The sequence below is a fragment of the Dipodomys ordii genome, unplaced genomic scaffold, assembly GCF_000151885.1.
Source record: "Dipodomys ordii isolate 6190 unplaced genomic scaffold, Dord_2.0 Scaffold102, whole genome shotgun sequence".
Lineage (NCBI taxonomy): Eukaryota > Metazoa > Chordata > Mammalia > Rodentia > Heteromyidae > Dipodomys > Dipodomys ordii.
The window spans coordinates 3,889,709-3,900,851 of record NW_012267318.1 but is presented as its reverse complement, the minus strand read 5'-3'; the positions used below and the strand labels follow the sequence as shown (position 1 = coordinate 3,900,851).

The window sequence follows — 11,143 nt, the reverse complement described above, 5'->3', positions numbered from 1 at the left end:
GGCCGCCTCCGCTGCCCGCCCGGCTTGGCGCTCTCGCCTCGGCCTACAGTCTCTCGGGCGTTCCCCGACGCGGGTGGCACCCCAACTTTTTAAAACGAGTCCCGAAACTGCGAGGGTGGGGAGGGAGGGGAGGCGACCGCAGTGGCTTTTGTCCCTCATCCTTGTTTACTGGGAGAAACTTCAGACCGGACGTGTGCAGTGAGCAAGCCCGCGCCGGCGCCCGGGCGATCGGAGGCCCGGCCGCTCCCCGGCCCGCGCCCGCCTCCCTCCCTGCCAACTTCGCTGCCACGAGGGGACTTTTTTTTTTTAAGTAACCGGGAAAACTTTTCGCTGCACGGTGGCTGCTTTTTTGTCTTTTTTTTTTTTTTAATCGTTCGGAAGACGATCCGTTTAGGCGCCTCTCTCTAGTTATTACAAATCCACAAATTGGCAACCCGAGTGCTTTGGATCTCTGACTTCGTTGGTTAGGATGTCTTTGGAGGATGAGATTGTTTAAATGACCGGTGAGACACTGAGAACAGGCCTGAGCCTCGTAGATGGGGAATGTGTGGGAGTGCTGCCTGCACTTCTGGAGATTACACTTTTTGTTGTTGTGGTCTTGGGGGGGGGGAAGGGTTGGGTTTTTTGTGTTGGTTTTTCTTTTGTTTGTTTTGTTTTTGGCACAGCCACTTCTAGGAATTTGACTTATCATTGCCATGTCTGGCTTTTATGGGAGGTTAGTTGTCACTGCTTGTATTAAATGACCAGTACCCTGGTTTTCATTCACTCCCTAATCATTTGAAGCTCTTGTGGTACTTGAGTTGCTAACATCAAATGCTTATTTTACTTAGAAAAACTAAACATGGGCAAAGGAGATCCTAAGAAGCCGAGAGGCAAAATGTCATCATATGCATTCTTTGTGCAAACTTGCCGGGAGGAGCACAAGAAGAAGCACCCGGATGCTTCCGTCAACTTCTCAGAGTTTTCTAAGAAGTGTTCAGAGAGGTGGAAGGTAAGAGGGCTTAAGGCATACTAACAAGGTATTAAGCAGTTAATAATTATTTCTGAATTAGGATTGGAAAGGCCTAACTGGCCAATAACACAAGACTATATAGCAAACGACACTTTTTAAGTCATTTTAATATTTCTGCCTACTTATAATATAGACTATGTCTGCTAAAGAGAAAGGGAAATTTGAAGATATGGCCAAGGCAGACAAGGCCCGTTATGAAAGAGAAATGAAAACCTACATCCCTCCTAAAGGGGAAACAAAAAAGAAGTTCAAGGATCCCAATGCACCCAAGAGGCCTCCGTAAGTATCTGACTTTATTTTCAAGACTTTTTTTTTTTCATAGTAGAGTCAGGAATTTCGTGTGCAAACTCCCTGAGTTTAGAGTGTACTATTTCTTAACTGATAACTCTTGAATTTGTTATATATAAGTATTATATATATATAAAGTTGATGTATTGGAGTGTTAAACTCTGAGCATACGTTAATTGTTAAGTTGTGATATTTACACCCTGCCCAACTCATAGTGGCAGGTTTTATATAGCAAAACAAGACATATTGCACATGTTGCTTATTTTTGTGATTTGTTAGTGTACATCAATAAATTTTGTTTTTTAGTTCGGCCTTCTTCTTGTTCTGTTCCGAGTATCGCCCTAAAATCAAAGGAGAACATCCTGGCCTGTCTATTGGTGATGTTGCAAAAAAACTGGGAGAGATGTGGAACAACACTGCTGCAGATGACAAGCAGCCTTATGAAAAGAAGGCTGCGAAGCTGAAGGAAAAATATGAAAAGGTATGAAGTGTGTGGGTTTCCTTGATAGAATGCTGAGATGTTGGGTGACAGTAAAGTTTGAGAAATGGTAGTTTTCGTATGACAGGTATATTGACATCAGATTGTTTGATAAAAGATGGGAGGACCAGATAGTTTATTTTATGTAATTCCATGTGGAGGAAACTCCAGGTATTTAAGCTGATTTTGTTTCATTCCTTGGTATCTCAAATTTGTGAAAGTTTCTGTAGCTGCTTTTGAGTCAAAAATGTTGTATTTTGAGATGTCAAGTGTACAGTACAAAAATAGGCTACAAAATGTATTGCTCTATTTTTTCATAAACATTTATTGATGTATTCATTTCCCTCAGGTAGTCCCAAAAACAGTACTAACAAAATTTGTCCAAACTTGATAGTTAAAACACATGCTTTAAATTGAGATATTAAATACTTTGTTCCTTTAGTCATTTCTTCTGAGAAATAACCTTTTCTAAAAGTTTCTTAATTGTAGGCTAAACTGGCAAATTGGCTTTTTTTTTTTTTTTTAAGCAAGATAGATTTCTACTGTGTGTTAGGGTCTGGCAGCATGAACCTGTAGAGTGCTTTTTTTGCATTCAGAAGGTGGCAGTGTCTACCCTTTAATCAAAGTCTCCACATTCTAGCTTTAATAAAGCAAGAGTTAGGAAGTGGTACATAATTGCACCTCGGTGAGGCATAGCATTGCACGTATTAGACCATAGTTTTGTAGCTGCCATGTAGTATTTTTATGTATATTTTTCCAAGTTGTGTTTGTGAAGATGAAATGGTTGCAGTTTAAGTGTACCAGGGATTGAGGTTTTTCATAAAGTCTTGTGTTCAATTTCTCCTTTTACTTAACAGTTTTTCCTTCCTATTGTTTTCTCCCTTTTCTTTGGAAGGATATTGCTGCCTACCGAGCTAAAGGAAAGCCTGATGCAGCAAAAAAAGGAGTTGTGAAGGCTGAAAAGAGCAAGAAGAAGAAGGAAGAGGAGGAAGATGAGGAAGATGAAGAGGACGAAGAAGAGGAGGAAGATGAAGAGGATGAGGATGAAGATGAAGAGGATGATGATGAATAAGTTGGTTCTAGCGCAGTTTTTTTTCTTGTCTATAAAGCATTTAACCCCCCTGTACACAACTCACTCCTTTTAAAGAAAAAAAAAATTGAAATGTAAGGCTGTGTAAGATTTGTTTTTAAACTGTACAGTGTCTTTTTTTGTATAGTTAACACACTACCGAATGTGTCTTTAGATAGCCCTGTCCTGGTGGTATTTTCAATAGCCACTAACCTTGCCTGGTACAGTATGGGGGTTGTAAATTGGCATGGAAATTTAAAGCAGGTTCTTGTTGGTGCACAGCACAAATTAGTTATATATGGGGACGGTAGTTTTTTCATCTTCAGTTGTCTGACGCAGCTTATACGAAATAATTGTTCTGTTAACTGAATACCACTCTGTAATTGCAAAAAAAAAGTTGCAGCTGTTTTGTTGACATTCTGAATGCTTCTAAGTAAATACAATTTTTTTTATTAGTATTGTTGTCCTTTTCATAGGTCTGGAATTTTTCTTCTTAAGGGGAAACTAGTCTTGCTTTTGCCCATTTTGGATCACCTGAATTACTGCAGTATGTATCTCTTCATGGAGTTAGCTGACAAACTTGTTTCCACACCCTAAAAATCGTAATGGGGGTAATAAAAGTTAAATTGACATTTTCACCATAACTGAAACTAATATCTCTCAAGTTTTACATTGGTCCCACTTAGATTTTACAAAGTGAATAATCAGTTCTATTCACAGCATGGGATTATTAGAATTAAGCAATTTGAAAGTCTGTCCTTGAAGGACTAGTAGAAAACTATAATCTTTACAGGAGGACTCTGTTCTTTAACTCCCATTACCATGTAATGGTAGTTACATTTAGCAGTACCCACATGAACAAAGACCTGAGAGTGTACACCCAAAAGCGTGAGCTTAAAATGCAAGACTTGGGGTTTTTTTTGTTGTTGACATTAGTCCAAGGGAAAGTGGTGGCTATGCATGCCCTTTCCCTTTTATCTGCCCAGGAAACTTTGAGACTCCGTTAGAAGTACTTTAATTAATTGGACCAGTTTTTAAATTATGCCACATTTAAAAATAGGGTAAATTTCCCTATATTGTGGTTTTCCCCTTTATAAATGAAAGACAAACTTTGCATTGTAGTGCAAGTTATCCAGTTTGAGTTTTTTCTTTTCCCAGACTTAGCCATTCAAGTCATGTTTATCTGCTTAGCAGTTTAGGGAACAATTTGGCAATTTCATGGGTTTTTTTTTGAGATAATCGTTTTCTTAAAGTGCCAGTGTTTTAAAATAGCCTTCTTGTCATTTTACCCGCTTTTGTGATGGAGTGCTGTTTTGTTATATAATTTGGATTCTTTCCATTTGCATTTGTTAATGTAATTTCAGGAGGAATACTGAACATGAGTCCTGGATGATACTAATAAACTAATAATTGCAGAGGTTTTAAATACTAGTTAAATGGCTTTCACTTGAGAATTTTAAGATTTTGTTGCTTCCAATAATACTTCCTGGCAATGCTTAAATAAGTATTTAGGGCTGGCAAAGTTTTGCCCTTTTAAAATATGCTTATAAATAGGTAGGTTAATGGATTTGTCAAACATTCCAGGTACTCTCAGGATGTTAGATGTGGAAAAACTAAATTTGAGAAAATTTGCAAGAAACATAAGTCTAAAATTTAGTGGGTAATTAAGATTCAAAGGTCTTATCAGTTTTATAATTCAAAGGAAAAACTCAGCAGGCCACAATTGTTACAAAAATTTTAGTCTTAGAGAATAAATGAATTAATCTGATTTAGATGGAAATTCTCCTTTGGCTAGAGACTAAAACGTGGATTTCTGATCCATTGATAAATGAATAGTGAGTGCCTGTAGGAAACTTATTTGAAATCTAGTAGGTTTGTTGGGACAACTGCTCTTTTATGCTAATGGTTTGGACTTTAGATCTAGACTAGAAAACAAGGACATAAAACCATCAATCTGAAAACAGTTCTTTCAGTGTCCAAACAACCCCCTGAGATATGGATGGGTTTACAGTGAAAAACCATGTGAGTAAACGTGAGAAAACAATCTCCTAACTTGCTAGTGAAGGCTGAGTATTTGGGTAACAATTCTGATCTTACAAGAAACTAATTCATCATACAGAATTGTATTACTTTGTGTACTACATGCAAGTTTTAAATGACAAAAGAGAAAAGTACCCTTTTAACAGTCAATCCACAGATCCTCACCACCTAACTTGAAAACAAGACAGCAAATTTGTGAATTAAAAATAGGGCTACTATCTAGATCAAGGAGGTCACTTAGTCTAGGAGAAAAGCATGCAACCTTTCCTTACAGGGCCTGTGATAGAGACACTTTGCGTATGATAGCGTAGTTTTACTTCAGCTTTACGTGCGTGTGACCCATTGGCCAGCATTTGGCTGTCTTAGTAAGGAACTGTGAAGAGTCAGTATTTTTCATTTATATTTTGTGATATTTTTCATATGACCCTAGGAATACTTTATAATAGTAAAAAGCCAGAAAATTTGGGTATCCAAAAAAAGATACAAGATGGTTCATTTTCTTTTACCTTTTTAAGAGTTTCACAGATTTTCCTGCCTGGACTAGCTTTGAACCATGATCCTCAGATCTCAGCCTCCTGAGTAACTTGGCAGACAGCCACCAGTGCCTGGCTAACCCAAGAAATTCTTTTTTAGTCATGGGGTTTGAACTCTGGGCCTACAGTCCCGGAGTTCTTCAGCTCAATGCTAGCACTCTATCACTTGAGCCGCAGTGCTACTTTCTCTTTTCCTATCTTCTAGCAAAGCACTTTCAGAACTTGGAAAATTCCCTAGGACTCAGCTAAGTTCTCAGGAATAAGGCAAAATGTTAGCTCTGTTGTAGGAATGGCACTATTTCCTAAAACAGTAACAAATGCAAACCTCACAGCACAACTTAGTAGCCACACATTTCTAGTACATCAATTTAAAACAAACCATACCTGCCAAGAGGAAATATAATCACTTGGGCCTTTACAAATGTCCATTGGTTTGAACTCATTTAAATAGCTGGATTTATTGGGCAGCCATTGAAGAGGAGAAATTAATAACAGATCTGCAATCCCATGAAAATAAACCTGAGGAATGGTTGGGCTAACGTGTGTGGAGACAAATGCAGTAAGGGAAAATGATGACAGGCCACGGTGTAAGTACAGTAGAGGGTATGCTGGTTCATGAAGCCCTGCGTTTGATCTCTAATACTCAAAGGAGAAGGGGGAAAGAACAGGCTTTTCGGTGATGGCTCATGCTTGGAATCCTAACCTCTCAGGAGGCTGAACTCAGGATCCTGGTTCAAAGCCAATTGGGCCAAAAAGTTCATGAGAATCATATTTCCAAGTAACCAGCAAAAGGCCAGAAGTAGAGATATGGCTTCAGTGGTAGAGCACCAGCCTTAAAAAGCTAAGAAAGGCTGGAGAGGTGGCTCAGTGGTAGGTAGAGTGCTTGCCTTGCATGCATGAGGCCCTGGGTTCCATTCCTGAGCACCACATAAACAGAAAAAGCCAAAGTGGCACTGTGGCTCAATAGGTAGAGTGCTACCCTTGAGCTGAAGAGCTGAGGGACAGCGCCCAGGCCTAGAGCTCAAGCCCCACAACTGACCAAAAAAATCTAAGGGAGAGAGTTTACACACTGAGTTCAACGCCCCCCCCCCCAGTATCAGCAAACACATATGCACAAATATGAAAATACAGAAAGGAAAATCATGGAAAGGGGAGTTAGATCCTTAATTATTTCTTTGGCTGTATAATTAAGTGTGCCTAGTGTTCCATAGCACAATTTCATTCCCTTACATATACCAGTTCAAGCTCTTCTATGATTTTGTCATTTCTAATAATACTGAAGTGAACAGCTGTACAATTCTCAGGTATAGATACCTAGAAGTGGAATTGCTGGGTCAAAACACATTGAACATTTTGGCAAATACTGATAAGTTGCTCCTCAAAAAATGATAATGCTGAAATATTTAAACAATGACAATGCCACATCTCTAGTCCGGCATTATGCTAGTTAACTGGAGATACAGTCTCAGACTTTCCTGCCAGCGTTGGTTTTGAACGATGATCCTTATGTCTCAGCTTTCTGAGTAGCTAGGATTACGGGAGCAACTGGCACCCAGTCTGAATCAGACTTTTGTTACTGGGAAGGAAAATGACAGGGAGGATGACTGATCAAGATGCATTGTATACATAAATAGACCTGTAAAAATGACACACCCTTGTACAACTAGTTGTGTGTGTGTGTGTCTTGAACTCTGGGCCTGGGTGCTTTCCCTGAACTTTTTGGCTCAAGGATAGTACTGTAGCAATTGAGTCACCTCAGATCTACTTCAGGCTTTTTGGTGGTTAACTGGAGATGAATTTCATGGGCTTTCTTGCCTGGGCCAGCTTCAAACCATGATTCTTAGTAGTTAGGATTACAGGCATGAGCTGCTTGTACCTGGCTCAATGATGACTTTTTTTTTTTTTTAAGGGGGGGGGGGATTGGTCGTGGGAGCCAAACTCTGGGCCTGAGCACCATCCCTCAGCTCTTCAGTGCCCTACCACTTAAGCTACAGCAGCTTTTTTCTACTTATGTGGTACTGAGGAATCAAACCCAGGGCCTCATGCATGTGAGGCAAGCACTCTACCACTGAGCCACCTTCCCAGCCCTGATGATGATTTTTTTTTAACTACTTATTTTTTTTAGCACCATGAAAAAAAAAATTCATTTAAAAGATCAGCCAGGTTAATTTCCAATTAACCACAAAAATCAGAAAGTGGAGCTGTGGCTCAAGTGGTAAAGTGCTAGCCTTGAACAAAAAAGCTCAGAGACAGGGCCCAGATTTCAAGCCCCAGGACAAAAGAGAGAGAGATAACCAAAAAACGAATAAACAACAAAAGCAAAAATGAACAGAATTATAGTAGTGGTAGGACAATTTTTAGGAAATAGGAGATTCATTATTTGGAAAGGTGGAGGAGATCCTGAGACTTGGTCTCAACTGGAATGAAGCTCATCATGGCTTCACTTCCTTGTTGGGGATGGTACTTTAGGGTAAAAAGGACAGACTCCAAATGTGTTTACAAATATAATTGTATTTATAGGTGTAAATAGAAATTAAGTTTAGTTCCTTAGAGCTACATAGAATTGCTAAATTAGAAGTTTGCCAAATTTTGGTTATTGGATTTCATTAGAGATCATCTTATAAAATGTTCTAAACTGGGCACTGGTGGCTCACACCTGTAATCCTACCTACTTAGGAGGCTGAGAGCTGAGGATCGTGGTTCAAAGCTAGCCCAGGCAGGAATGTCTGTCAGACTCTTATCTCCAATAAACCATCACAAAACTGGAAGTGGCATTGTGGCTCAAGTGGTAGAGTGCTAGCCTTGAGCTGAAGAGCTGAGGGACAGTGCCCAGGCTCAGAGTTCAAGCCCCATGACTGACAAAAAAAAAGTTCTAAACGTAACCAGATACAAAAATTCCTAAAATGATGGCTGCAAATGTCTTTTATCTCTAGCACTCAGGAGTAAGGAATGACCTTGAGTTTGAGGTTAGCCTAGAGTACATAGTGAGATTGGGTCAAACAAAACAAAACACCCAGCCTAGTGCTGGTGGCTCATACCGGTAATCCTAGCTACTCAGAAGGCTGAGATCTAAGGACCCTGGTTCAAAGCCAGGTTGGGCAGGAAATTCTATAAGCTTCTTATCTCTATTTTTTTTAATGGAAGTGTGGCTCAATGGTAAAGCACCAGCTTTCAGCAAAAGAAAAAAAGAAAGGGACAGAAAAAGAAAGCAAAGGCAAAAATAACAAACTTAATTCCTAAAACTGTTGGATGTAGGAAGATATTCCCTGAAAGTAAAGAAAAAATTCTCCATTGCCACACTCTCAGGTGCTGATGAAGAACCCAACGAAGATTCAATAAGAATGAATCACCTCACAGCAGATGTAGTTCTGCCCCTCCATACAATGCCCCTCTTCCACCCCACTTCCTCACCTAAAATTCAGGGGAGCCCCAGGCCTGGTCTGTAATGTGGAAGCAGCCTGCCAGGGCATGGTGAACAGGCTAGGCATATGAAGACTCAGGGGAAGCGAGCTGATAACCTTTATCCACAGAGGGACAAAACTTGCTGCTTTGGAGTCCATAAACGCCAGAATAAAGCACAGCACCAGTTTTGGTCATAACGTGCTGTAGGCAAATGAGGCTCAACTGCCATTGATTGGATAGCACAGGCACTGAGTTCAAGGTCTAGTGTGTATTATGTATGTGTGCTGGGGGGAGGGGTGTTCAATAATCCAATGACTATTTTATCATGTGCTTATGGCTATTTATATAACTTCTTTGAAGAATGATTACAATTCATATTTGAATTTGGTTTCCTGTCGTGTGTGTGTTTGTTTTATAACAATAATGACACATTTATGAATATTCCATTTGAAAGCTAATTTTTTTCTGCTTAATAATTATATTTCCTTTTGCCTAATAATTATGTTTTTGAGTTAGTTTATTTATTTGTCCATTTTTGTAGTGTTGGAGATGCAAACCCAAGGCTCAACCACTAAACTGCAACCTGACTCTCATTCATTATACATTTCTTTTTTTGGTAGTTAATTGGAGATAAGAGTCACATAGGAAAAAAAAAGAAAGAAAGAAAGAAAGAAAAAAAAGAGTCACATAGGCTTTCCTGCCCTGACTGGCTTAGAAAGAAAGAAAGAAAGAAAAGAGTCACATAGGCTTTCCTGCCCTGACTGGCTTCAAACCATGATCCTAGCTCTCAGCCTGAGTAGCTAGGATTACAGGTGTGAGCCACCAAGCCAGGACTTCATTATACATTCTTACTCTGCATTATATCCTTTTTAATGCCTTTGGATATCTCATCAAATGAGTGTTAAATACCATGAGTTGTTTGCTCAATTCTGTATTATTATTAAACATGTATAGTTTGTAATAGTATTCCAAATAAGGAATACTATCCTTTCCTTACAAACCATACTTTTATACATGATTATTTTATTAGGATATAAACATATTCCTTGCTGAATCAAGGAATGAACCAACTTTGAAGAGTTTTACTAAGTTGCTATCAGAAAGTTTTCACCCCAATGTAAAAACTTTTTAAAAAGCTATTCAGAATCAGGTAGAGGTGACTGATGCCTGTCACCCTAGCTGCTCAGGAGGCTGAGATCTGAGAATCATAGTTTGAAGTCAGCCTAGGCAGTCAAATCTATGAGACTGTTATCTCCAAATGACTAAGAAAAAGCCAGCACTGGAGGTGTGGCTCACGTTTTGAGAGGAAAAAAAAAAGCCAATACCAGATACATTTACATGTGTGCAAGTACACACACCCACAAATACACAATTCAGATAATGTTACATAAAGGGTAGGGATTGGTCCATGGTTGAGATTACATAAAGATTTGAGTCCATGGTGGGAAGAAATTGTGAAAGGGGTAACCTTCAAAAAGCCAGCAGATAAAAGCCTGAAAGCCCAGGAAACACACTGGGTTGAAATGCCCATTCCCCTTTATACTTCTGATATTTTACTACTGTTCAGGCTAAAGATTAACAGAAAGAGCCTTTACAATCAAGCCATTGCAGAGCTTACAAAAGACAGTGCAGAGCAGCTGAAATGAGTGGGAAGCTAAGCCTGTAAAAGTTGGGGCTTTCATGCTTCTTTTTCTTTTTTGCCAGTCCTGGGATTGCCACCAGTGCCCAGCAAACTCTCTTGCTTCTGATTGCACCCCTTCAATATTCTTTGCAGTAACTTACACCATTTCCAAAAACTGCCAGGTGCCGGTGGCTCACATGTAGGAATCCTAGTCACTCAGAAGGCTGAATGAGGATCATGGCTCCAAGTGAGCCCATGGGGAAAAAAAAAAATCTATGAAACTCTAATTAAATCAGCAAAGTGGAGTTGTGGTTCAAGTGGTACAGTGCTAGCCTTGGTTGAAAAAGCTCAGGGATGAGCTAGGAATGTGGCTTAGTGGTAGAGTACTTGACTTGCATGCATGAGGCCCTGGGTTTGATTCCTCAGTACTACATACACAGAAAAAGCCAGAAGTGGTGCTGTGGCTCAAGTGGTAGAGTGCTAGGGTTGAGCAAAAGAAGCTCAGGGACAGTGCCCACGCCCCAAGTTCAAGCCTCAAGACTGGTAAAAAGAAAAAGCTCAGGGACAGCATCTAAGCCCTGAGCTCAAGCCCCACTACCACTGCAAAAACAGAAACAAAACAAAACCCCAATTCCTAAAACTTGAGATAGAAATTGCAACAAGTCTTTTTAAAAATGTACTTTGAGGGCTGGGAAGGTGG

General features: G+C 39.7%; 1 protein-coding gene across 3 annotated transcripts in view; it reads left to right on the top strand.

Moving 5' to 3' along the window:
- Hmgb1 (high mobility group box 1) overlaps window positions 1-3,488 on the top strand; it is a 4,948-nt gene extending 1,460 nt beyond the window's left edge. Inside the window, exons 1-5 of one of the 3 annotated variants that reach the window (XM_013027293.1) lie at window positions 289-503; window positions 831-991; window positions 1,146-1,291; window positions 1,607-1,781; window positions 2,674-3,488. In XM_013027293.1, coding sequence (XP_012882747.1) covers window positions 497-503; window positions 831-991; window positions 1,146-1,291; window positions 1,607-1,781; window positions 2,674-2,850 — 666 coding nt within the window. In that variant the 5' untranslated portion in view covers window positions 289-496 and the 3' untranslated portion in view covers window positions 2,851-3,488. Of the gene's footprint in view, window positions 1-288; window positions 550-830; window positions 992-1,145; window positions 1,292-1,606; window positions 1,782-2,673 lie in introns of those variants that run through there. The other 2 variants (XM_013027296.1, XM_013027295.1) reach the window with 2 other exon arrangements.
- The last annotated feature ends 7,655 nt before the right edge of the window (window positions 3,489-11,143 follow it).